Source organism: Tursiops truncatus, chromosome 1 (assembly GCF_011762595.2).
Source record: "Tursiops truncatus isolate mTurTru1 chromosome 1, mTurTru1.mat.Y, whole genome shotgun sequence".
Taxonomy (NCBI): domain Eukaryota; kingdom Metazoa; phylum Chordata; class Mammalia; order Artiodactyla; family Delphinidae; genus Tursiops; species Tursiops truncatus.
This window is the reverse complement of record NC_047034.1, coordinates 118823650-118851621: the sequence shown is the minus strand read 5'-3', so window position 1 is coordinate 118851621 and position 27972 is coordinate 118823650. Positions and strand designations below refer to the sequence as shown.

Sequence of the window (27972 nt, the reverse complement as noted above, 5' to 3'; positions counted from 1 at the left end):
TCCATTATTCGACCCGCTTTTTGCGCTAGCTAAAAATAATCCTTTAGTAGCTCAAATGTTGACTTACCGAGCAATAAGTGGCAATTTACACCTTAAAGAAACGAGTATAAATCACTCGCAGCTCTAATTGCTGTAAGTTTACGAAAGAGCTGCTGGCTCGGTTTAATCTGAAGCATTTTCATTCAAATTGTCATCGGAACAAACACCAGGCTTCTTAAATCCCGCTGTAATTAGCTTTCAAGTATCCTATTAAACCTCTTCACCTTTCGGGCTATCCAATTCAAAAAGCCCCCTTTTAAAAATATATATGTGTCTTGCTCTTTTAATTGAGGCTATTAAAGAAATCAAGTTCCTACCCCCACCCCCTTCTCAAATCCTCTTTTCTTCTCTCCCACTTCACCCCACCCCATGCACCCCCTTTAGCCGGGTGATCCCTGCTCCGCTGTGATTGACGTCTAGAAAGAAACTGCTTTGTGCCGGGATGATTGTTATTAACTTGTTACCCCCGGCAGGGGGGCGGGGAACCGACGTGCTACGGTGAGCGCGGGGACCCGGAGCCCCGAGAGCGCGGCAGCGCGCCGGGCGAGCCCTTGGTGCTCCGGTGGCCGCCTAGTCGCGTGCTGAGGCTGCGCCGCCGCCGCCGCCGCCCGCTGCCTGCAAGGGAGGCTGCGTCGGCGTCGGCTTGCCAGGCGCGCGCGGGCCCAGGCGCCCAGACGGCTGCACGTGCGGCCCGGAGCGCCGTGGGCCTTCATTAGTCCGCCCCGCGTGCGGAGAAGCTGAAGCTCTGGGCCGCACGTGCCGGCTCTGAACTTCTCGTCTCTGTTCCTCCCCACTTCCCCGCCCTCACCTCCTCAGTGCCAGGGGCTCATGTCGGAGGAGTGCGGGCGGACTGCAGCCCTGGCGGCCGGGAGGACTCGGAAAGGCGCCGGGGAAGAGGGACTGGTGAGTGGGTAGGGACCCGGGTGGCGGCGAGCCGGGCCGTGGGGAGGCAGCCCAAGGACGAAGGGCTGCTGTCCCCGCGCTCCTCCCCGGGCGCAGTTGGGCCCTCGGGGAGCGGGTGGAGAGGGGTTCTGGGGCGGGGGGAGAAGCTGAGCCAGTGTGGCGGGCTGCGCAGGGCCGCCAGGCGCCCCAGGTCCTTGAGGTCAGTGGTCTGCAGCCCCGGCGGGGGCGTGGTGGGAGCATGGACGCGGGGGGAGAGGGCGAGAAGCGGGAACTCAGAAACTAGGGGTGGTTTGGGGTAAGGGAGGGGAGGCTGTGAGGGAGCCCCCGTGGGTCTGTGGGATGGGGAGAGAAGGAGGGGTCTAGAACCCCCTGAGACCGCGCCTCGTGGCTTCCTGCAGGTGAGCCCCGAGGGAGTGGGGGACGAGGACTCGTGCTCCTCCTCGGCCCCACTGTCCCCGTCGTCCTCGCCCCGGTCCATGGCCTCGGGCTCCGTCTGCCCCCCTGGCAAGTGTGTGTGCAACAGCTGCGGCCTGGAGATCGTGGACAAGTACCTTCTCAAGGTAGGGCGGAGCCGCGAGGCCCAGGGGCAGCGGGGTTCCCCGAGAGCTCTGGGAAAAGAGAAAAGTTTACTTTCCCTCTCTTTTCCACTCAAGTTCTCGCTGGAGATTGTAGACTTTCTCAGCACTATGGCCCAGTCAGGGGCAACTCATGCGGTGGGAAAGAGTGGGAGAAGAAATCTTAGAATACCCGCTGTTGCAAAACTGCTTACGTGTGACCCATCCTGGTCTAGACGTGCCGATACCCTGGGTGGATGTGCTGGAGTTAGCCACCTACTTGTAGAGGAACAGAAGTGGGGAAATGCTTACCCATTCTGGAAACAGGGTCCTGCCCGATTATTTTTACTGAGCCTCGGGTTATGGTCCCTCCACCCCCAATAACACCCACACGTCTGCCTGCTTATGAGGACTCCAGGTCTGTATATGTTGATCGATTTCCCCTTTTCAGTGTCTCCTTTGGTGAGAACCACTGTCAAGTGCCTTAAAGGGTCTTTTCTGGATAGATATTTTACAGTCTTATGTTTATTTACACTAACCTGAGGCTTTTCCAGAGTAAAAGTTCGTAGTAGCATTTAAATGAAAACCATTTTCAATATCTTCCTCCTCTCATTAAGGTTTAATACTTCAGGGCCACCGAATGATTTTTTTTTTTGTTAATGTCATCTTCATTGCTTAGTGGAAAAAAATGGAAATTGATGTAAATTTATACAAAACAGAAAGAAAGAAAAATACTTGGGATGAAGTGCTTCAAGTGGTGGTTTGAGAGTTGACTGTCTTGATTTGTTTTACTTCTCTCAAGATATTGTGGGGGAGTTTTGGAGTACAAATTCTGGCAGGCTAGTTACCCATGTCATTGCATGAAGGATCATAGTCCCTTGTGTCTTAATTCTAATACCATGGAATTTCAACTTCAATAGCTTTTTAAAACCACTATTTAAAATAATGATCTCTCCTACACTGACTTAGTAGCAAACCAGTTCACTTTCTATTCTCCTCACCTCCCCCCACCCCAGTTTTTCAAAAGAATTCATTGTGGAGAATATGAATTCAGAAAGCAAATTAGAGAGTTTCTTTAAATTTCTCCCTTAACATACAAAGCTGCTTCATCTGGGGAGTTGGAATGATACCCTGTAGATACAACCCAGATAAAGCACCAAAAGGAGTTTTGGTGAAAACGTTTAAAAAGTGACTAATTTACTTAATTGGTGGTTGATTCTTAAAGCTGGCTTTCTCTTTAAATCTGCATTCTTAAGATTCCCATTCCAGTGTTTCCACACCTGAGCCTTTTTGGATATTTAAAAACCATCTTTTGGATCAAACCTAGTTTCTTATTTTCAATGAGCCCTCTCAGTAATTAGCTTAATCTTTAAGAATGTTTCTTGATGGATCTATAATGGATCCACTACACAGCAGAAAGGATAAAGAAAAAAGTTATTATAAAGTGACTCAACATATCCTCTGGAATAGATAAAATCATTTTTAGTGTTCATCTTTTATATGTTAACATATGTTTATATGTTATATATGTGTATTGTATAAAATAATGTAAGTTATCTGAAGAGTCTTTTAAAGCTTTCCTTTGTAGTAGGACCAGAGTCCTCTCAATGAAGTCTTCTACATACAGTCTTAGTCCACCCCTTTTTGTACATATTAGTATATGTACAAGAAAACTAGCTGCTGCTTATTATATAGGAAACTAGTTCTAACAAAAGTTTGACACTTTATGATTAAAAACTGAGTTCTTAACTTTTTTGCCCCCATTTTGTGTGCTTATTCTTCCAGATAAGTTTGAATTCAATTTGAGTCACTGGTGAAAAAATAATTGTTAGACCTAATAGAATATTTGAGGGTATAACTGTTTAATATAGAAAAACACCATATTGTGAGGCAAGTTAAATGGAGTTAGAACAAAAAACATGAGAGGAGTTAGATGCATCTGTTGCCCCATCTAATACTTCAGTGTCCTGTCATTTGAGTGATTTTTTTTCTGACTTGGTCCTATATATGTATACATACAGAGATTGGATCAATGTAGCCATCAGGAAAGGTTTATAGTCGCCAGAATTTTCTCTGTTCACCTTACTTTCATCTCTGGAAAAGAAATGGAAGATGAAGGAGATTTTTTTTTTTAAGTAAACTTTGAGGAAGGGTGGCAAACCAGGCGTTACATCTGGCTTTAGGGAACTAGAGAATGGCCATGACTCTTGCCCTGAAGCCTGCATCTAGCCTTGCTTAAAAAAAAAAAAAAAAAAGAGCCTGGATAACATCAAAATGCAGAAGGCCTTAAACAGTGGAATACTAAAGGAAACCTGTATTTCTACACTTTAACTTAATTGGGCCTGTTTGAGGAAAAAAATAGAAAGAAAATGCATCTCTAATTAATAGGACAGCATTCACCATTGTTAATTTTTTTATTTCGATTTCCTCAGATTTTTTCCCTATTGTTTCCTATTGCTATTTTCCCTGTTTTCTTGCATGGTGAGCATGTAGTTCTTTTATAGCAAGACCAAAACTTAAAATTTCACTAAAATGATACTCTCATTAGTGCTTTGGAAAGAGACACATAACTGTAATTAGAAGCCAGTAAAACTTTCTTCAGCTTCGAAGGACCCTTTATATTTCATATCACAGAAAAATATGTTGAACAGTAACGCTAATATGATAGAATCATTGGACAAGATAGTCTTTATTATGAAATAGTTTAGCAAAAGCTGTATTTCACAATTTCCCATTTTTCCAATTTCCTAATTCTTATATTAGGCATTAGATCCATTTGTAGAGTATAACTGGTGTTTTTGCATCATTGCCGTTGTTTTAAATGAAATTTAATTAAGCATAAGCCTAGTTCTTGTGTCCATTTAACAAGAGCAAAATTTAGGAGCCTGCATTACAGGCAAATTGAATTCAATACACATCTTCGTTTTTGAAGGCTAAAGATGTGCCGCTTATACTATGATAGCAACAGTTTAAGGTAAGGCTATTTATGATTTGTCCCCTGATTTGACAATGTTTCATGCTCCTATATAGAATATAAAGTGCTGTGATTTATTAAATTAAATCAAAGCATTTAATGTCTTACTTCCTGAAGTATAAATGGCAAATAGTTGGGTACCTTTTTAGAACTGCTTATAATAGATTTATTTTTTTCCTCTAGTAACCAAATCATTAAAGTAGGGTTACCAATGCTTTTTGTTTTGATTATTTAATGTTAGACGGGAGCCAGGGCTTTGGCCATTTCAACATTTAAATCTACCTTAGGAATTTCTGTTTTGTAAGTAAAATGGATTGCCTGGCTTCTTTACACGGGTAAGTATTTCTTACAAAGCTTCTTTTCCATTTTCTTTCTCACTTTAACTAAAAAGTAGATTGAGAAGCGATGTGGCTTGAATTCTTTAGCTACCATGTTTCACGGTGGGAAGAATTTGGTCAAGGAAAAAAATATAAAACCAGTATGTAGGACTTTAAAGTGGCCAAAATTTTCCCTGTGTTCATATACGTTCGATAACAAAACAAAGCAAAAACAAACAAAAAAACCCTGAATAGACACTCAATTAAAAAAAAACCTGAATTTTTCAAAAGTATATTTTAAAAATTAAACACAAAGTGTATAACATGCTGCTGTGATTTTCTGGTTGAGGTCTAAAAGAGAATATATCTAGATGCGTATTTGTGTAAATGACACCTCTTAGATAGAAACATTCAGAGCATGTGTTAAAATATTAAGAGGCCAGCTTTTAAAATTGCCTGATACAGAAAACCAATGAAGGATACTCTTAAGTGTGTGGTATTAGAATGGCTTTTCATCCTAACCCCTTCTTCTTCACAGGTGAATGACCTGTGCTGGCATGTTCGGTGTCTCTCCTGTAGTGTCTGCAGGACCTCCTTAGGAAGGCATACCAGCTGTTATATTAAAGACAAAGACGTTTTCTGCAAACTTGATTATTTCAGGTACACCGAAACTTTTTTTTTTAGTAAGTAGATACTCCAAGAAGGTATTACACAAAGAGAATTTTGTAAATAGCCTTTCTTGTCCAGTTTTATTTACTGAAGCCCACTTTTTCTTATACAGTGGATTTCAAAATGAGAATGCTTCATATTTTTGAGGTATAATTTGTATTAAAACAAATAAAATTAGCATGCTTATGTGTTTTAGGAACTCAGTATACAAAAATTAATTTTAAATAATTATTTCCACTTTGGCGAATGAAAGTTTTAGGTATTAAAAACAGGGAACTTCTTTGCTGTGCAGAGATATAAAGTATGAAATATAAGATGACTTATTATAACAAAGCCCTTTGTTCAGAGGGAGTAGCAAGACAAAAATGAAGTAATTATGGGGGAAAAACAATCAAGGTTTTGTTGTGCTTTTTCCAGTTTACTATAGAATGACCCCTCGTAATATACCTATAAAATGCCAGCAGTTTGGAAACTGATTAAACCATATTATTCAGAAGAAGTGACCATTCCAGTATCGGAAATACACCAAGTCTAATTACGTATTCTGCCTAAAAATCCTGTTTCTTTTGTCCGTTCTTTGATCTTTGCTTTGTGAGACTGTATTTGCCTAGGATATTAAATGTAACATTTTCTCCACATGGTCTCTTTATAATAGTTTAAATGTAAAGTTTCTTCTAAGATAGCTCTCCACTAAGAATTAAATTCTATCTTGAAATTGAAATCATCCTTAAGCATGACTTTTGAAAATTATCACATTTTTTCCCTATTTGCATTTCCAAACGAAGAAGAATGTTCATTGTGAAATTGGGAAGTTAATAGTACATACTGAAGTTTGTAATACTAATTATGTTATTTATACTCAATTTCAAAAACTGATTTAAGAGAGTTTAGTGATTGATTTGAATAAAATTGCTAGGTAATTTAAAGCACTTCATGAAATCCAGAGTCCTTTATTTTATAAAGTCATAGAATTTTATAATTACCCAAAACATATATTTCTCATTAGGTTTGCTCTCTGTTTCCTCAAAAATAGTAGCAGTTTGCCTCCTCTTTCACTTAAGATATGCTAATCTTAATTTTTTTTTTTTTTGGTAATTTAAAGCCCCTTGAAATGTTTGGTTTCAGAGACTTATTGAAAGTCTAGTTCTTCAGGATTTTTTTTTATACTTCATATTTTATTATATTCTGAAATTTATTTTTATGATACAGTTTTTCAGATTAACTTAAAAACTGGCAATACCTCTATACTTATCTAGTTTAATGTGGATATGCCAGGTTATGACTGCAGTTGTGGTAGGAGATATGACAGAGAGTGTCTGGTCACTAGGACTGAGAGAAAAAAGAAATCTTTACATCTGGCATTTTGTTAAGATTAACTTGCATTTAATGTCCAGATATGTGTCTAAAAGCTTTAGGTAATATTTCCCCTTCTCTTGTGGATGGTATTGCAACAGTTTGTTCACCAAAGGAAACATTTCTGAGTTTTCCTTCACTGAGGTTTCTGAGGTTTCCTCACACCAGAGTGAACAATTTCTGTTCTATTCATTCTTTGATAATATCAATTTAAAATGTTTTAACTTTAAAAAAATATTTAGAGCATTTTCTAATTATCTCAACTTGGTTTTAAGACGTCATTATTTATATCTTCAATGGTATGCTTTTGTATTTTTAGGTTTCAGTCTCGAGTGTGTGTGTGTGTGTGTGTTGAGTCTCTAGGTAATTTATAAATGCACTGATATTTGTTACAAGAAGGATACTGAAACTCCTATGTCATTTATTTTAAAAGAAAAAAAATCCTTTTCTCCTTTAGAGTAACAATGAGAAGGTTTTATTTTATAAACAGGTTTGAATTATGATCCCATCTCAAGTCTCGATTGTGTACCATATGACTTTTAAAAAATAATTGATTCCTGTTTCCTTTTCAAAAGATTTAAATACTTGGGTTAATCCAATGAGTAAATAATGTGTTAATTTAATCTTAGACTGATGAATATCTCACCAAGCATTAAAATCTTCACCTCCCACCCTTCTATTTATGTAGAAGGTATGGAACTCGCTGCTCTCGCTGTGGGAGGCACATCCATTCTACTGACTGGGTCCGGAGGGCCAAGGGGAATGTCTATCACTTGGCGTGCTTTGCCTGCTTTTCTTGCAAAAGGCAACTTTCCACAGGAGAGGAGTTTGCTTTGGTGGAAGAGAAAGTCCTCTGCAGAGTGCATTATGACTGCATGCTGGATAATTTAAAAAGAGAAGTGGAAAATGGTAAATATATACTTAAAATACTTTTGAATCTTTTGGGACAGTGAACACAGGGACAATAACGATTTTTCCTAAGGTCGTCTTAAAGCATTACTTTGTGCAGTGTAATTGTGGTGAAACTCATTAAGCCCTCTACTGTTAGTGATGGTCTCCATCTGTTTATTTACAAGAAAAGCCATGGCATATGTATTCGCCTTGTGCCATATTCTCAGGAAGCAGCCTTGAGTTTAGGGTTCTGTTTTGCTTTTGTAACCATTTGTTTCCTTGTATTTGCCTTTGTAAGGATGAGCCTTAGATGTGCACTTCCAAATTGGTACACTTTTGACTAAATATACAAGCCTACAGATGGAATATTGTTTCCACAGTATGTTTCTAGTATGTTCTAAAACTTAAGGGATTTGGCAAACTAGATGTATACAGTTTCATACCAAGCCAAGAGATGCAAGAAACCTATTATTGTATGATTGTTCATACAACAACCTATTATTGTATGAATGGTGTGTTTTTTAAATGCAGGTAATGGGATTAGTGTCGAAGGCGCCCTCCTCACAGAGCAAGATGTCAATCATCCAAAACCAGCAAAAAGAGCTCGAACAAGCTTTACAGCAGATCAGCTCCAGGTAGACATGACAATGAATTTATGAGTTTTTGAAGCCCTTCCCCACCTAAAAAAAAAAAAACAAAAACCACCAAACCCAAACTAACAAAGCCAAACAAAAAATAATCTCTATGGTGTCTTAAAACATTTTTGTTTTCAAAAAGGTTAGCCTGTGCTTTTTGTGAAAACTAACTTGTTAGATGTATGAAAACATTGCCCTAAATATTGTTTATCAATATTTTGAGAGTCATGATGTGATATGAACTCGTCATTCAAGTTCGTCTCCCTGGGGTCTGTTAGCATTTACATCAAAGTGGAAACAAAATGTTGATCTGTTCTGACTTCCTGATAAAAATTACTTTAACCCAGGCATTTACATTACTACATGTAATTGTGCTAGAAGATAAAATATTTGGGGACTCTTAACAGAAAGAGACGCTCAGTGTGTAGGTCTGTGGGACACTAATGTGTTCATCTTTTTAACAAACCACATTGAGTCTTTTAATGGACAAGATTGTACATTTTCTGAGTAGGAAAGAATTGTAAACGCTTTACCGTAAATAGGAGTCTACCGATTGACTCCAATCAAGTAGACCCTTCTTGTTTTTAAAGAGGGTAGAGGGAGTAATTCTATAATTTGATGCTAGAGGTTCATTATGTTCCCTGAAAAGGGAGGGATTATTTTCAACTTAGTTGCCCTTAATATAATTGTCATAAGTTCTGTTTATACAAATTGTCTTGAAAGGAATGAAATAATTACTCCTTGCTTTATATTTAAGTCTACGCATACAATGATTCTTTCTGGCATTTTTTTTCAGATAAAGAAATCATATTTTCTAAAAGATTAATGTGACTGAAATATTTGTTTTATGTTAAGGAGAGGTAACATCTGTAAAGCGCCTACCATGTATAGCTGGGTGCTTTACACATAGTATCCATCTTAGCTCAGACTTGTAAGGATATTTATACAATGTTAAGAAATGAAGGTAATATTTTGAAAACTCACTTATAGTATTCTAATACTTGGCAGTATTTAAGATGAATGCAGTAAAAGAGAGGATTTTTATTTTGAGAATGATTAAGAAAGAAGCCTTGATATGACACAAATATTCCAAGGGAACTTAATGGCATTGGAAGCAATCTAGCATTAAAATCTAGATCTATTCTAAAAAATTTCTAAAAGATTGTTTTTGATTTCTTAATTTAGGCATAGACTGCATGGTCAGTAAGTAGGAAATGAAAGATAAGGCAGTTGAAAGAGATATCTGTTTGAACCTTGCTTTTCTGGGTGCCTCATTTGGTTGTAATGAAGATCACGTAAAGCCCCAGGTTAGGAGATATGAATAGCTGTGGGAGATCTGGCAGCAAAATACCCAGTAGTTAAAAGGTGTCTGAGTTAAAATATAATCTCTAATATAAATATGTTCTGTTTATAAAGTGGGCGGTTTCCATGAAAGCCTGGCTGTAACTTTAATAATCATAAGGTTGATAGCTTTAGTTTGATATAAAAATTTATTAGTAAAAGGATACTGAAAATTTGAAACCACTTTAGGTAGATATACAATCTCATATAGGAAGATAGAGGCACTAATTAAATAGAAAGGGAATAATATTTGTGGAGGTCTTTGTATACCAAGTCTTATGCCAGACATTTTCTCTACATTATCTTCTTTTATCTCTTACAATTCCTTGATATAGGTAGCCTCATCCAAGAAGTGTAGGGACTCCCCCAGAGCAGACCACCAAGGGAATGGCAGAGAAGAGGTTTGGACCCTGCTCCCCAAACCTCTGGTCTTTTCATTTTGCTTGGCCTCCCAGGAGACCATGAGTAGAACTGTGCCTTAACAAAGCTCCACTTAATGGCAGTGGCAGCTAAAACAAGAGTGAGATTCTGAATCTTGTAGATAGCCTTATAGTTTTAAATTGCAAATGTGCATAAACTATTTAAGCCATGCATTATTATATGAAAATGTGATCTGAATCATGTTTTAAAAATTTATATCAGGATCATAGGTTTTTAAAAATGAAAGCAGAAATTATATACTTTCAAAGCATGTTCTCATTTATTCAGTATTTATTAGCATCTATCTGTGCCAGGAATGGCTGAAACAAATGAGACACAATCCTTGTCCTCAAGTGTTCTTTGTAGCTTAGGAATCTAGGATAAGTTGAATCATTATACGTTGCCAGAACCTCTAATAAATCAGGCAGTGTACCTCATTGTCAAATTGTCCTACTTTTCAGACAGCTGAATATATTTAAGTAGTGCTTGAATTTAGCAAAACAATAAAATATAGGTGATCAGTAAGTCAAGACTATTCATAGACTACCTGGTTTGGACTTATACGACTTAAAATGAGAGGAACAAACAAATTTCCCAAATTCTTCTTTAGAAGCTTATGGGAAGAAAAAGTAATTTGACTTTCAGAATAGAGTGCTATTTTGTGTTAGCAAAAATATTTCAAATATTGTCTCATTTGTATAAATTGTATTTTAAAAGTTCTGGCAATACTATGGTTTGCTTATTGTAATTGGAAGTATTTGCTCAATGATTATTAATGTTAAACATGCCAGGGTTAGCACCTACTTTAATCTGCTTTCAGATCAAGTTGGTCAGCTGCTACTATGCAGACTCCTCACATTTCTGGTAGACATTCTGGCCTTAAAATGATGTGTCTACAGAGGCTTGCTCCTTGACCATGTTAAAAGAGCTCAGAAAAGGAGTAGGGTGGGTTTTGGCATCATTAGTGACCAGAGAGTAATGAAACCAAGTTAAAATTAGAAGGGTTCTTTTGTGAGACTAAACACTGATGAACACATCTTACTTTTCCTTTAGCATATTCTAGCTTTAAACCATCAGTGTTGATTTAAGTTTTCCTTTATTCCTTAATGAGAAATTGCTTTAGTAAATGTAATTTACTTCCATTATTAAACTTGTGAATTTGAAATGCATTTGTGAAAAGCATGCTGTTTTTGTTTTATAAATTATCAATAATGGCCTTACAAACAAATCTTCAAATATCTGTTCAGCTTTTCTGCTTGAAAAATTAAAAAACAAAGACATAATTAATTTGTTCATTCTTTTTTCTCTTTGGGATGTTACATGCTCAACTACGTATAAACACAACTCTATTTGTACATAAAGATATTAAAGTTAACACTTTTGGAGTAGGAGAGGAAGAAAGAAGTGAGCTGGGCGAGATTATAAACTTTTAGGCTGATTCTGCCCATTTTTTTAAAGAAAAAATACATGTGCTGTTTACAGCGAGTGTGTGGACAAGTGTAGTTGGATAGGAAGCCAGGAATACCTTATTCTGGAAGAGTCACTATCAGCGAGAACTTAACTGAAAAAAATTATATAATTTGTAAACTTCATAAGGTTTCCTGGAACAACATCGGTCTTTTTCTCCACGCTATCTTCAGATTTTCCTCACATTGTCGAGGTTCATTCCGTCACAAAGTCTTCACTGTGTGACAGGAAGGGGGATTAACTCCTGCGGATATGAAGAATAAGACAGTCCCTTTGCCCTCAAGAAACTTCACTATCTGCTATGGAGAGCTCGACTTGCTAACACATTAGTTAGCTACCCAGTGACAAGTGCAGTGGCAAAAGATAGTATTATATGAGGAGCATAGTGGAGAATGCAGTTAATATTGCCTCCTGGAAATGGTGTCGAGGTCAGCAGGACTTAAGGTCATTAGGTAGATTACCCCCATCACATGCTCACAGACATGCACAATCATGTTGGGTGCCAGACTCACCTTTCTCATTCTTATAATACTTTCTTTATATTTTATAATACTTCCCTCTATTGACTTTTAAGTAATAAAATTCAAATATCCCACTTGATTTCCGTGATTTCCTTTTCTGAAAGAATCCAAAGCCCTTGATGTGTGCTTTTATTCTGGTACTCCTCCCTCCCCCCACCCCAACTCCTCACCTCTCACTTTAGCTTGTATTGTTGCTAATTATTGGCATGCGTATATCTTCTCCTAGGAAGTTGAGACCAGAATCACTTGGGAGCTTTTCCATCTATAAATGTTTAGATCTCAGGAAATTCTTATTCAATGGGCTGATGGGTGTCTCTTTTTAAGATCCCAGATGTTCCTTTGCATAGAGCAAGTGCTCAAAACAATTAATGATGGAGTCATTACAATTAAGTGGAATCCATCTGTTGCACTGTCTACTTTTGCAGACTGATAAAAATTGTGGTAGGGGCCTTGAACCTGTTTTGCTCAGTAGAGGCTGAAGATTAAAAAAATATTTTTTTAAGTTTTCTAATGCTAGCAATTTTTAACAAAACGGAAAAAATAGTAAAGAGACTTATACTATTATGCATTTGTGGGTTGTCAGAATGGAAGAAAAGGTGAGCTTATTTTTAACAGCATAGTTGAGACAAGTTTTTATGTTGAAATAGATTTTTTTTAAGATTTCAACATAGCAACTTGTGCATAAATGTACACAATATGCATTCTTTTTTTATACATACTTCCCCATATTGATTTTCAAGTAATAAAATGCAAGTATCCCATTTTCTTGTGCATGTCTTATCTCTCCTGTCATCAAAATGCATAAGATTGAGCTTCTTATTTTTAGCTATTTACCACCTACACTTTTTTAAAAAACAGGTTATGCAAGCACAATTTGCTCAGGACAACAACCCAGATGCACAGACCCTCCAGAAACTGGCAGAAAGGACAGGCTTGAGCAGACGTGTGATACAGGTGATTATTTTAAAGGTTAATCAAGAGATGTTAAAAGTTCTAGGTCTTTTTTTTCCCCCCCTTTTGGTATCTGGTTTATTTCACTTAGCATAATGTTCATCCAGGTTGTAACATGTATCAGTACTTCGTTCCTTTTTATGGTTGGATAATATTCCAGTGTATGTACCACATTTTATTTGTCCATGGACGAATATTTGGGTCATTTCCACTTTTTGGCTATTATGAATAATGCTGCTATACATATCAGCACACAAGTATCTGTTTGAACGCTTGCTTTCGGTTCCTTTAGATATATACCTAGGAATGGAATTGCTGGATCATATGGTAATTCTGGGTTTAGCTTTTTTTTTTAATAGATCTTTATTGGAGTATAATTACTTCACAACACTGTGTTAGTTTCTGTTGCACAACAAAGCGAATCAGCCATATGCATACACATGTCCCCATATCCCCTCCCTCTTGAGCCTCCCTCCCATCCTCCCTATCCCACCCGTCTAGGTCATCGCAAAGCACCAAGCCTATCTCCCTGTGCTATGCAGCAGCTTCCCACCAGCCAACTATTTTACATTCGATAGTGTATGTATGTCGATGCTACTCTCACTTCACCCCAGCTTCGCCCTGCCACCCCACGTCCTCAAGTCCATTCTCTATGTCTACATCTTTATTCCTGCCCTGCAACTAGGTTTATCAGTACCATTTTTTTTTTAAGATTCCATATATGCGTGTTAGCATAATGAAACAACAGACAAAGGATTAATCTCCAAAGTATACAAACAGCTCATGGAGCTCAATATCAAAAAAAACAAACAATCCAGTTATTCTAGGTCTTTAAAAGTGTAAATTGTTGTGGGGGGGTTTGTTTTGTTTTTTGTTGTTGTCATTGTTTTGTCTTGTGAAGAAATATGAAAGCATTAGCTTGCCATTTTAGGTCTCTTCACACTCGAATCAATTTTTTTAAAACCTGGTAATTAGCCTGCTTGGTCTAGGCTTCCATTTGTTGACCATTCATTCATTGCTCAGAGCAACCCTAAGGATCCTCAGGCTAAAAAGACAGCTGTGGTTCCAAGCTAGATCCGGTTTTGAGGCCAGAATTTTTTTCTACTTTTCTATTATTGTGTATGTGAGTGAGTGGGGGAGGGGTGGGCAAGAGGTGGGATATCTATGGCCTTTGTTAAAGATCCTGGTAGAGGGAGTGATGTAAACAAAACTAGGGAAGGATGAGTTAGAGCAAATCTGTTGACAGATAAGATTTATGTTTGCAGATTGTGGGGGGATGGAATTATTGGAGCTGAACTTGGAGAGGCTGTACATGTAGAGTTCTCTTCTGAGCAGGAACAGATTTTACGTGATTTTAGGAAGAAAGGTCTGGTGACAGTATGTGGGAAGAATTAGAGTTGGGAGAGGCTGCATAGAAATTGACACATTAGGTGTGATGCCCAGCAAAATAGTAATTTTTTTGAAAAGAGATTTAACTGAGGTAGTGGCCTAGAATTCATCCGAAAACGTTTTATTGACTGAACACTGATGGCAGGTACTGGATGCTAGAGAGACAAGAAAAGGACTGTATACTGTAATGGGGACAAGAAAAGGACTGGATACTGTAATGGGGAAGCAGAGAGACATCAAAGATGACTCTTAAATTTGAAGTCAAAGTATCCATGGGAATGGTGCTATTGACAGAAATATTATAGGTGTTTTTAAAAACGGATTTGGTAGTTGGGAGGGAGATGAATTCCCTTCTAGCTGTGATAATCAGATAACGATGGTAGCAGTTGAGCACATAAACAGGTATTTTAAGGATGAACAGGACTCAAACAGAGAGATCCAGTCCCATGAAATTGGGTAAGATCCTTTCAAAAGATATCACGGACAATAAAAAGGGAAGAACGGACTTTATGGAGAGAGCTGTTTGAATTGGGCCATTACAGTCAGAATCAAGGAATGAATCTGGTATAGAAGCATCATGGAGGGCCAAGGAGTTAGGTGGGTTCAAGATGGAAGTGGTCAACTGTGTCAAGATTTTCTACTACCTTCAGATCAGGGAAGTGGAAAATAATTTTAAATAATATTTAAGGTTAAAAAAGGTGTAAAGAATTAATAATGCTAGTGACTGTAACTATCGAGATGAAGTTCAGTGGGGAGAAAAAGGTTAAGTCCAACACTGCACATATAATGTTTTACTTCTTAAATTGGGTGATTGGTAAGCAGGTATTTATTCTTTAGTTTATTAAGCCTGAAGTATTTCATAATTAAAAAATCATTTATACCAAGAAGTCAGTGGGAGAGACTTGATGATACTGTATCTTCTCCAAAGACCTAGATTCCCAGTGGATTTGTTTGGGTGCAGTGTAATGAGGCTCTCTGAAAAGGCAAGTCCCGTGACCTCAGTATTTTTCAAATGTCCAGGGTATTGTGTTTGTTTCAGAGTGCCAAATTTTAGAAAGGGACTAACAGGGAACCAATGTGAAAAGAGTGCCCCCTTTACAGGAAGGTTAAGGTCATGAAAGTCTAGAAATTATGTGCTGGTATTAACAGCAACAGGGATATTTATCTGGAAAAAAGATCCAGAGATGGTAAGGGAAGGAATATAAACAGTATAAACAGAATAGGTGTCTTTAAGCGTATGTGAAAGGCTGTCCCACAGGCAGCGGGATTGGGTATCTGCAAGGGAATGTAGGAAAGAAACAGATTTCACTCACTATCAAGAATTTTCTCAGTATGTAAGTCTACAAAAATGGCATAGGCTACCATCGAGGTAGTGAGTCCCTGTACCTGGAAGTGAAGCTTCCTTTGTTGAGGTAGTTCAAACTTAATGGTCTGAGGGGTCCTTGTAATCTAAGACTCTATACGTTCAATGACAGTGACTGCTGTAGCTAAGTCAGATTCATGATTATTATGTTTTAGATTATTTTGAAGTTGGAAGGAAAGGAAAACGGAGGGTTTTCTGAGAGCTTTTCTTATTATTTGAAGAAATAAGGACTGCAGACAGACATCTGTCATGTAATTTCCAGGTATTTAGGTCACCAGTATTATGAGCAAGTTAACTTCATTTCAAGCACTAGAACTTGGAGAATATGCTGTTGGATGGTGGCTTTTAATATGTGAGGATTGAATTTAAATATTTTTGATAAGATGGCAAAGGAAGGAGTACTAGCAATTCGAATATATAGTCCGTCACAGTATTTTTGAAGGATTAATTACAGTGATCTCAAATCGTAGTCATAACCTCTTCGCCTAGCCTACTTCCTAGCATTGGGCACACTTTAGAAAAGTTAAAGAAAAGAGACTTGATTACTAGGCCTTGATTCTGATATGCAAACTAGGCTACCCAAAGATTAGGTAGAAGTAATGTTCTTATACAGGGTGTAAGTACAGGTCTCACCTTTACTAGCTAAAGTCTGCATAGTGAGACATTATAACAGAGCAGATCGTCACTGAGCTGAAATCACAGAATAAAGATGGATGATTTTACTTTTCACACTCTGCATTCAGATACAATCACTGTTAACATACCCTTTCAGAGAGGTGAATTATGAATTGTGTATCTTACAGAAACATGATAAAACACTGCTATTTCTTCCAGTCAGTGTGCTCGAAGTTGGCTTTCCATATTAAGATCTACATCATTTTTATTGCTACACATATTGAGCATAGCACAATTTATTTAGTTTATTTCCAATTTTTTACTATCATAAAAATGCTGTAGTGAACAACATTGTGTGTATACCTTGCATGTTTGTTCGGTAGTGTCCGTAGGATAAATTTCTAAAAGTGGGATTGTTGAGTCAAAAGATAAAACATTTTTGGGCCTTTGACTGATAGTACAAAAATTGCCTTGCAGGAAGTTCATAACCAATTTATTCTACCAGGACCTATGTGTGAAATTTCCCTTTCCCCAACGCACGTAAATCCTAAAAACTGTCATTCTTTTACATCCTTTCCAATTTGGCAGTCAGAAAATGTCATTGTTTTCATGTCTATTTCTTTTATTGTCAGTAAACCTTAACGTGTGCTTATTTTGAAAATAAAATTTGTATTTTTTAGTGCTCTTTTCTATTGGGTTATTTCTTTTCTCTTTATCGTACTGATGTTTATTGTTTATCATAGTTAAACTTTCATAGTTTATCAGTTTCCCTTTCACTTATTTTTTCCACATAGAAATTTTACATGGTTTTGTATTCAAATCTCTTAATATTTTTTTCTCATAGCTTTGGCTCCACCTAGAGAGTATATCAACATTGGCTTTTGTTTCCTTAAACATTTATGGTCGCAATTATTTACACCTAAACCCTAATTTATCTGGAATTGACTTTTGATAACATGTTGTAAAGTAGGGAGTTTTCTATTTCTTTTCTCCCAAACTATTAGCCAGCTCCCTCTAAATATTATGTCAATACTGATTTCCCAATAATTTAAAGTTCCATCTTTTTCATACATTAAATTCTCGTATTTGACTCTTTGGGTTTTCTGAGAGATTCATCTTATGCATTAGTCTTTTCTTTTGCAGAATGTCTACATGGCCTGCTTTCAGCTTATGTATTTTACAATTTAGAACTCAAATTTTTTAAAAGAGTATGTTGCTCATAAGAAATTTTAACCCTTGTTAGAGGTTTGAAAGCAGAAGAAGGAAATTTTAAGTCAGTGAGGAGAGTCAAAAGGACTGCATTTTATTCCTGAAGCTAGGTAGCCCTCGTGTCAGAAGTTGTTTTCTGATATCTGGAATCTTCAACTATATTTTGCTGTGCAAGTTACATGACACTTTGTGTTTTCAAACCTCTCTCTGCTTAATTACCTGTTGATCTTTCCAAGGAGCTATTTGAATTAGCATTAAGGTAGTCATTCTACCGTTTATGTCATGCTTTCTTCATCTTTATTTACAAAGTCTGAGATTTTTAAAAATAACTGAACAGTTTCCATCCAATATATAATTTATTGGAGACATAAGATACTTTGAAGAAACTCTGGGAATCATAGCACCATGTGTTTCAGGTTATATGTAGTCCTCTGGGGTGCTTGTCTTCCGGGCACTGTCAGGGGAAAAGGCAGGTGGCAGCAGTTCCTGCTTACAAGTTGGAGAATGTGTGAGTGTGTCTTCTTGGCTGGGTGGGTGACAGCAGTGGCACCTGTTAAGGAGCCTCTGGAGGAACTGTGACTGAAGACTTTGGGTAAAGTCTCTGTATAGGTACCTAAGAGTCTAACTAACGCTCCAGAAGAAGGGGGAGAAGGCTGTGACTTCTCACTCCTTTTTCTTGATACATGCCTAAGCTTGTTCCTGAAATATACCTCAGGTGCTACCACTCAGCCACATGCTCAGACGCCATTGTATTATTGGTTTCTGTTCCTTTGGTTTTAACCCCTTGAGTTTATACTTTGCAGACTTCTGTTTGTGAGTCCCAAGGACAAGGTGTGCCTTTTGATATCAGGGCAACTTTTTCACATAAATCTTTTTTGCAGCTTCCTTCTGTTCCACATTATTTAGCTCTGATTCCCTAGTGCCATCAAGTACCTACCTACCAGCCCTAGGTAGAGACTTATGCCCCTAGCCTTCTCCCCTGATCCCCAAATGTTCTTACCCTAATTTCCTTAATGTTTTTATCCCTCCACTTCTCTGTCTTCTTATGACAGAATTGTTCTGAGTGATAGCAAATAAATACTATAATATTTTAATAGAGAAACACTCTGTAGACAAGTTTTATCTAAGAGCAGGGAGTTCAAATGCATGTAGCTTAGATACTGGAAGCAATCTGGGCAGTCTAGCCTTACTTACCCTGACCTGCACATAAAACTCTGCTTACCCAGAATATGCTTCCTTTATTTCTGTGATAGAGTGGACAACAGGCTGGTTAGCTCTTTACATTCGGTGAACTGTTTCACCAGTGGATGTGTTTGTTATTTTATTCTGCTTAAATATCACTAGTTGTTTCTTATTATAAGCCTAACCTTAACCTGCTTCTTAGAGAATAGCCTATGTATTTACTAAGAGAAATTGAACTCAGCAGGTTACAGTGTGACTGGAATAACTGAATCAAGAGGTTTGTAGAAAGCTTTAAGCTCTCAGTAGGGATTTTAGTCATTTGAAAAAAGATTTAAAATAAGTCCAGCAGGTGTCTGAGAATACATTTAGTAGTGCATTTTTTAAAGTTTTCTGATGAAAGGACTTTTTCTGTTTTCCTTTTTGTCCTAAATGCCAGTAGTAAAACCAAGGAAACTTTTCTGGAATTTTGAATCCCTTAGCCCATTTTTATTTTGGAAGATGCTGGCTTAGTATAGAATCAGTTTTTAAGTAAATCAACAAATAATTATTATTTGGGCAAAGAAAATGACCATTGATAACTGTGCAAAATTGTTTCTCTTGTGTCCACAGAATTCTTTTTTAGAAAGCTTATTTAGATTTATGCTGCGCTTATATGGTAGAGTGAGGTTGCATTCCTTGGTAAACTGAACTGGTAATGTACTCAACTGATGATGTGACATAGCTACATTGCTTTTCTCCTCCCTCAGGTGTGGTTTCAGAACTGTAGAGCACGCCACAAGAAACACGTCAGTCCTAATCACTCCTCCTCTGCCCCAGTCACAGCGGTCCCGCCCTCCAGGCTGTCTCCACCCATGTTAGAAGAAATGGCTTATTCTGCCTATGTGCCCCAAGATGGGACAATGTTAACAGCGCTGCATAGTTACATGGATGGTAGGTATCCTAATATTTAACAGCTGCCTCCCAAGCAATCAGCTTCTGGTACCTTCTAATAGTATATTATTGATATACTATTCACATTTTTAACTATTACCTCAGTAGGAGCTGAAAAATATTGTCGGGGGTGGGTGTAGTAGGGAGAACTACCCAACATTCTTATTTCGGTGACTGCCTTTTAAGGGACAAGTTTAACACTCACCTTACGGCTAAAATACAAATATTGATAATGACTCATAGTGCTTGATTTTAACTTAGGAAAAACATTCTCTTTGTTTTCTCCTGATAACTATTTAAATAATTTATTTTCCTATGGTCAGAGAAAGTATTCACACTCAGATTTTTAGATTGGGGTTTACTGAGTTTTGTTAAAGAAACTTTTTTATTGAAGCAAAACATACATATAGAAAAGTGCACACATAAGTATTCAGCTTGATGAATTAATAAAATGAACATATCCATGTAAGTACTACCCAGATGAAGTAGTAAAACGCAGTTAGCACCCTGGAAGCCTCTCTTATGTCCCCTCCCAATCATTATCCTCTTCCTCCAAAGTAATATTGTGTTGACCTCTAAAATCATGTTCTAGTTTTGCCTGTTTTTGAGCTTTATATGAATCGAACCATGCAGAATGTATTCTTGTGTCTCACTTCCTTCAACTACAGTGTTTGTGAGATTCATCTGTATTGTTGCAAGAATCAGTGATTTGTTTGTTTTCATTGTTATACAGAATTCCACTGTAGGAATATACCACAATCCACTTTAGGGTTGATAGACATTTGCATTATTTCCAGTTATGCATATGCTGCGATGGACCTTATTGTACATGCCTTTTGGTGCCTGTTAATTCACAGTTTGATTTGGTCTATACCTGGGAGTAGAACATAGGGTCCTGGCTACACATATGTTCAATTTTAGTTGATTCTGCCAAAAAGTTTCCAATAGTGGTTGAACCAGTTTACACTGAGACCAGCAGCACATGAGAGTTCAAGGTGCTTCACATCCTTGCTAACACTTGGTATAGTGTGACTTCTTAATTTAGCCAATTTAGTTGTGTAGTGTTATCTCATTATTTTCATTTGCTTTTCCCTCATCACTGATGAGACTGAGCATTTTTTCATTGGGCATTTGTATCTTCTTTTTGTGAAGAGCTTATTCATGTCTTTTGCTTGTTGGTCTGTTGGCTTGTCTGTTTTGTTTTTTCCTTGATTTGTTCTAGTTTTGGCTATATATTGAATATAAATAAGTTTTTTGATGATTGCATGTGTTGCAGATATCTCCTCTTCAGTGGTTTGCTTTTTCTCCTCTCTTAAGAGTATGTTTTATTGAGCACAAGTTCCTAATTTTAATGTAGTTCATTTCATCAGTTTTTTTCCTTCATGGGGAGTGCTTTTCTTGTGACCTGTTCAAGAAATTGTTCCTACTCAAAGATAATGAAGATATTTCTCCTATGTTATCTTCTAGAAATTTTGTTAAATTTGTTTTACCTTTGACATTTAGATTTACAGTCCATCTACAATTGAATATTGTATGTGGTGTAAAATAAGGAGCAAAGTTTTTGTTATGCTTATGAAAGTGCCAATTTCTCAGCGGCTTTGCTGTGCCACACTTATCATAAATCAAGTGTCCATATAATTTATGTGTCAATTTCTGTACCCTCTGTTCTGTTTTATTGGTCTATTTATTTTTATATCAATACCTAATTGTTTAAATAATGCTAGGCCTATATTCTTGATATCCAGTAGTACAACCTTGTCCTACTTTGTTGTTCATTTGTATTGCCATAAATTTTTCCACCAAAAAAGAGAAAACAATTGAGATTTTGATATCTATTAGATCCATTTGTAGGAAACTGCTATCTTAATAATATTGTCTTCCATACCATGATCTTAGTCTGTCTTTCTATTTATTTAGGTCATCTTCAAATGCTCTCTTATATTCTAGAGTTTTCTGTTTAGTAATCTTGCACATGTTTTGTTAGATTTATTCGTAAGTTTTTGTTTTGATGCAGTTGTAAATGGTTTTTCCTCTGTATGTGGAAATCTAGGCTGGCAGCTGTTTCCTTTCAGCACTTTGGCAGTATGAATTATATTGTCTTCTTGCTTCCATTGTTTCTGTGGTTTAGAATATAGATAGTTAATTAACTTGATACCACTTATTGTTGAAGTCAGCTGTTGGTCTTATTCTTGCTCCTTTAAAAGTGAATCTCTTTTTTTCCCCAGCTTTTCTCTTTATGTTTGGTTTTCAGTTTTAGTATAGTGTGCCTAAATATGCTTCTTGAATAGGTAGTTTGATGTATTTCACTATGCAAAAGGATCAGATTTTGTCTCTTCAAGTATGGTTTCTACCCTTATTGAAAAAGTCCATATTTTCCAGCATTTTGACCGTCCATGTTCCAGTCTAGATATTCTTCTGACCTATCTTCCAGTTCACTAATTCTCTCTGTCTAGGCTGTAAAACTCATCCACTGAGTTCTTAATTTCAGTTATTGTGTTTTCAGTTTTTAGAATTTCCATTTCATTCTTTTATATAGTTTTCACTTCTGTGCCAGAATTATCTATTTTATCACTTTATTCCTTAACAAAATTGTTATATTAATTATAGTTACACTTAAGGACATATCTGACAACTCCAGTATTTTGTGGGTCTGTTCTATTGTTTTTTCCTCTTTGTTTTCATTCAAGTCATGTCTTATTTGCCTTGTTGTTTTTTTATTGCACTTCAGATGTTAGGTATGAAAACTATAAATAATTTGAGGCTCTGGTTAATATCTTCCACCAGAGAGGATTTAGTTTTGCCTTTGGCAGGCGGTTAGGTCAGAGGGAGATCAACTTAATCCAATCAGGCATCAGTCCTCACAAGGGCTGGTGTATTTCGGGGTCACTACTCCTTGGAACTAGCCTTTTGGGATCCCCCAAAAGCTTACATTTTGTTTTGTTTTGTGTCTGTCATTTTTTTTTTGAATTTTATTTTATTTATTTTTTTATACAGCAGGTTCTTATTAGTCATCCATTTTATACACATCAGTGTATACATATCAATCCCAATCTCCCAATTCATCACACCCCCACCCCCACCCCCTGCTGCTTTCCCCCGTTGGTGTCCATACGTTTGTTCTCTACATCTGTGTCTCAATTTCTGCCCTGCAAACCGGTCATCTGTACCGTTTTTCTAGGTTCCACATATATGTGTTAATATACGATATTTGTTTTTCTCTTTCTGACTTACTTCACTCTGTATTGACAGTCTCTAGATCCATCCACGTCTCTACAAATGACCCAATTTCATTCCTTTTGACGGCTGAGTAGTATTCCATTGTATATATGTACCACATCTTTATCCATTTGTCTGTCGATGGGCATTTAGGTTGCTTCCATGACCTGGCTATTGTAAATAGTGCTGCAGTGAACATTGGGGTGCATGTGTCTTTTTGAATTATGGTTTTCTCTGGGTATATGCCCAGTAGTGGGATTGCTGGGCCATATGGTAATTCTTTTTTTAGTTTTTTAAGGAACTTCCATACTGTTCTCCATAGTGGCTGTGTCAATTTACATTCCCACCAACAGTGCAAGAGGGTTCCCTTTTCTCCATACCCTCTCCAGCACTTGTTGTTTGTTGATTTTCAGATGATGCCCATTCTATCTGGTGTGAGGTGATACCTCATTGTAGTTTTGATTTCCATTTCTCTAATAATTAGTGTTGTTGAGCAGCTTTTCATGTGCTTCTTGGCCATCTGTATGTCTTATTTGGAGAAATGTCTATTTAGGTCTTCTGCCCATTTTTCCATTGGGTTGTTTGTTTTTTTAATATTGAGATGCATGAGCTCTTTATATATTTTGGAGATTAATCCTTTGTCCGTTGATTTGTTTGCAAATATTTTCTCCCATTCTGAGGGTTTTCTTTTCGTCTTGTTTATGGTTTCCTTTGCTGTGCAAAAGCTTTTAAGTTTCATTAGGTCCCATTTGTTTATTTTTGTTTTTATTCCCATTACTCCAGGAGGTGGATCAAAAAAGATCTTGCTGTAATTTATGTCAAAGCGTGCTCTTCCTGTGTTTTCCTCTAAGGGTTTTATAGTGTCCGGTCTTACATTTAGGTCTCTAATCCATTTTGAGTTTATTTTTGCGTATGGTGTTAGGGAGTGTTCTAATTTCATTCTTTTACATGTAGCTGTCCAGTTTTCCCAGCACCACTTATTGAAGAGACTGTCTTTTCTCCATTGTATATCCAATTAGGCATCAGTCCTCACAAGGACTGGTGTATTTCGGGGTCACTACTCCTTGGAACTAGCTTTTTGGGATCCCCAGAAAATCTTACATTTTGTTTTGTTTTGTGTCTGTCATTTTTAACGAGGGCTTCTCTTCAGTGGTCCCTGATCTTTCATATTTATTCCCCACCACCCAAAGTCTAACTCCTGAAAACTTTGCTAAATGTCTCAGCCTCTCACACTCCTTTTCTTTTAAAATTGTTACCAAACTTGTGGAGGAAATGTAGCCTCATTTTATTTCTCTCCTTCTCTGGGACTTGACTTTGCAAGTTCTCACTACCTGGGTATCTTTCAGATGTCTTCAAATAGATTTCTAAAAATTTTGTCCAGCTTTCTTAATTGCTCTTAGAGGGACATTTGGTTTGAAGCAACATAGTTCTTACTGAGAGTGGAAAGTTCATTTTAAGGTTTGATTAAAGAAAAAATCAGAGCCTGTACGTTGATGCATTTACCTACACTAGGATTAAAGTTGTGTGTGTTCACATGAATGACTATAGTGTTGCCCAAGTCAAATGTGTTTTGATGTATGTTTAGGGACAAGGCAGTTCAGCATTCATAAATGAGAATTTGGGGCAGGGGTCACCCTATAGAGGCACCTTCGTATGAAAGCTAGCAACGTCTCTGCAGGCAAAGCTCACGTGTTTCTAGCTGCAGGGTAAAGTGCAGTGAATGGGGTATGGATGGAGGACAGTAAAGTGGCAAAAGCTTGTGACCCCAAGTAAAGATTTTGGGGTAAACCATTCCTGGATTCTCATTTAATACTATACTCACTGTGCTGAATAAGCTAATGCTCCTGCTGAGGTCAGTGGAATGAGTGTAGCTTGGTGCCCTCAGCTATAAAATCAGTAGTGAGAGAACATTGCCTTGGATTGTTTTTTGTTTGTTTTTTAAATCAGTTTTATTTACCCTACAAAACTGATCCACAAATTTCTTTCTATTTTGTAGCTCATTCACCAACAACCCTTGGACTCCAGCCCTTGTTACCCCATTCAATGACACAACTGCCAATAAGTCATACCTAATTCCTTTTTTCAGGGATAGAAATGATTAAGGATATAAACTTGTCATTTATTATGTATAAAATACCATTGAAAATATATTAATGTTAATTTTTTATTTAACATCCAAAGCATTTCCAACATCACTTTGCTGCCCAGGTATGTATCTCTAGTTGGCCTGCAAGACACTTTTATTGATTCTTCATTTTTTTGTAAAACTTATGTTTACAAGAAGAAAACAAATCAAAACTTTTTTTTGTATTGTATGGAAATAGTTCACTCGAGTGTGTATCTGTTAATTTATTTGTCATCAAAAGAGCACTTTGCCTAAAAGAAAGGACTGACAAGTGTGCAAAATGTTTACAATCCTTTGTGAAATTGTAGTGTATCATTAGTTTGTATCTGTAAGTTATTGTTATAAATATTACCTGTATTTTTTGTTATATACAGCTTTATACTTTGAAGCTTGTATCTGTGAATTTGCAACTGAAATTTATTTTGCCAATGTTTTCTGAATGAACTGAATAAAGCTTCTGTTGTAGCATGCCATGCAAACACATTATTGTGTTTGTGGTTGATGAACTATGGCTGTAAATAACACTATAGTTTAATAAGCCCATCATTCTAAGTTTATTAAACATTTTCCATTCTTGTGAAATTTTCAACCAATTAATCCTGTGTGTGTGTGTGTGTTTTCAGCAGTAAGTTGACGTTAGCCTCTTTCAAATATAACAATTCTTAATTTTAAGAAGTCATTTTGTTTTGAGCTGTGTTGTGAGTACATTTTAATAGAAAACTTATTTGTAGATGATTGCACTTACTCAACAAAAGAATACATGAAAATATCTAATTTGGCAGATTGTCCCTTTTGAACTATCTAATAAAATTAATATGAAAGAAAAGGCAGAGCACTTTTCAAAATGACCTTTTGGGGTGTCCCAAATCAGAAATGAAATGTGGGCCATAGGAATATTTTTCTTCAGGGTTGAAAAAGGAGGACTAGAAATATTTGGAGTTTGTGATCAATGCTTCTAGAGCAGAGACTCTTTACTTTTTCTTCCTAGTGAACCCTCTTTAGGGATTGTGATTCTGAGAGCTGAAATCTAAACCTCAGGACTTTATCCTATGTAGCAGTGGACACTTGTCTCGGAAATACAAAAGTAAGTAGTGCCACCCTCACTAATTTTTGGGTTTAAAGAATTTAATCAGTACTCACTTCTTGTCTTTTATATACCAATCAGGGGAAAAAAAAAGGTAGTGAGAAAAAATTCTTAAGAATCTTAAGTTTGCATCTTTAACTTGGCGGATTCACATCTGGCTGAGGACTGGAAGTAATAGTGGAGTATTTGTAATTCTATTCTAGTAATCATAAAAGCAACCAGAAAGCAGTCACGTGGATGTCAGTAACTTACTATCTACCTCAAACCAGAAGCAACAATCCTAAGTTTCACTATGGGAGAAAGGAGGAAATAAAGTGTTTTGTTTCTTTTTAAACTTTCTACTCCAGTTAGAATCCTTCTGGCCAAAAAACAAAAAACATAGCCAGTAGTCACTCCATCCGATCTTGTGAAATTGATGCTAATCTCCTTGTGTTTTTGTTTACCTGTCCCAGGCACAAAATGGTGAGGTCAGCTTTACCTTTACCAGATGTGGAGGAAAGCACTTGTAGTCTAGCCAACCTCTGCACTGTTAGCAGCTTATAGCATTTCCCAGCTGCATATAATTGGCACCATTTATCTTGGGAGGTGGTTGATTGTGAATGTTCCTCCTCCTCTCTCTTGTGTTTTTCCTATACTCACCACCCTCTGAGTGTTCAGAGAAATTTTACGAACCACATCACTACCCTTTTTAGTTCCAAGGATGAATGCCCAAAGTTGAAGTAAACTTTCCATAACAGAAAGGTTCAAAGCTGTCAAAATGAATGAGACTTATATATCCAGCATATAAAGTTGTTAATAATAAAATATGATAGATAAGAAAATACTAAAAAAAATTTTGCATGTGTTACAAATATATGACTGTGTTTCCATTTCTGTCAGTGGAAATCAGAGGTCCTAATTTATAACTTTAGGGAAAAACTGAATTATTTATATATTAGTAATACTCAGTGTAAGCATGTAGGCACAGTACTTATTTGCTTGAAATTAGGGGGTGATCAAACGACTATTGTGAGGCTTGGAGGAAGAGGTTTTATTGTTGGACTAGCAAAGACCTGGGTAACAAATAAGTTATCTCTTAGGCATTTAGAGATTCATGAGCTGTAAGAGGGTAAAGATAACTTTCTTGCTCTGCAATCAATTGAATTCATCAATTCAGACATTAAAAATGAAGTCACACTAAGTCTATACCCTTAAGTGATTCTTCTTAGTAAGACAGGGTAGCTTTAACATTTAGCAGTAATTGTACATTATGCAAATGTCATTCTTAAATTCCACATTACTTTAAATTAAAGTACATGTGTTTTGAATATCTCATAATACATATTGTTAGAATTATAGTTCATGCTGTTAAAAATTGTTATAAGCATTTGAAAACTTATAGCTATAGTATTTCTTGACTTGGTTAATTATGTATATAATTACTCTAGTAGCTATATGAGACTAAATGGGATCTTGGGACTGTGTTGTGGCATGAAGGACTTTACCTGTTAGTGAAAGAAATGATTCTACTTTATTATTTAGAACAGAAGTCATTTGGATTGCAATACGCTAAGTACCAAAAGTATCTTAGCCCAGGAAAAATTCTCAATGATCTCCATTCCAGGAGATAAAGGAACTGAAATTAGTACTGTCTGATTTTACTCTTTTGAAATACAACCAAATTTTTAGAGAAGAAATGGACCTGAATTCAAAACAAGTACACTGGATAATGTCTAATAAATATCTGTTTGGATTCAGTCACATAGTAGAAACTATTTTATAGCCTGCTTTTCCCCTTTAATATAATAATCTTTCAAAGCGAACTACTCATCTGCAACATCATTT

At 36.9% G+C, this 27972-nt stretch overlaps 1 protein-coding gene across 1 annotated transcript; it reads left to right on the top strand.

The window, feature by feature from the left end:
* The first annotated feature begins 373 nt into the window (after positions 1-373).
* Positions 374-25646, top strand: LHX8 (LIM homeobox 8). Its single transcript, XM_033851491.2, has 8 exons — positions 374-942; positions 1341-1502; positions 5326-5447; positions 7498-7718; positions 8232-8335; positions 12943-13038; positions 19540-19723; positions 24936-25646. Exons 1-8 carry the CDS (start codon positions 868-870, stop codon positions 25010-25012), a joined length of 1041 nt encoding a protein of 346 aa, XP_033707382.1. The 5' UTR covers positions 374-867; the 3' UTR covers positions 25013-25646.
* The last annotated feature ends 2326 nt before the right edge of the window (positions 25647-27972 follow it).

Excerpts from the sequence above, each read along its gene's own strand:
- LHX8 (XM_033851491.2), top strand. The coding sequence starts at position 868 with ATGTCGGAGGAGTGCGGGCGGACTGCAGCCCTGGCGGCCGGGAGGACT. Across the intron at positions 1,503-5,325 it reads TGGACAAGTACCTTCTCAAG|GTGAATGACCTGTGCTGGCA; the intron begins GTAGGGCGGAGC and ends TCTTCTTCACAG. Across the intron at positions 5,448-7,497 it reads TGCAAACTTGATTATTTCAG|AAGGTATGGAACTCGCTGCT; the intron begins GTACACCGAAAC and ends CTATTTATGTAG.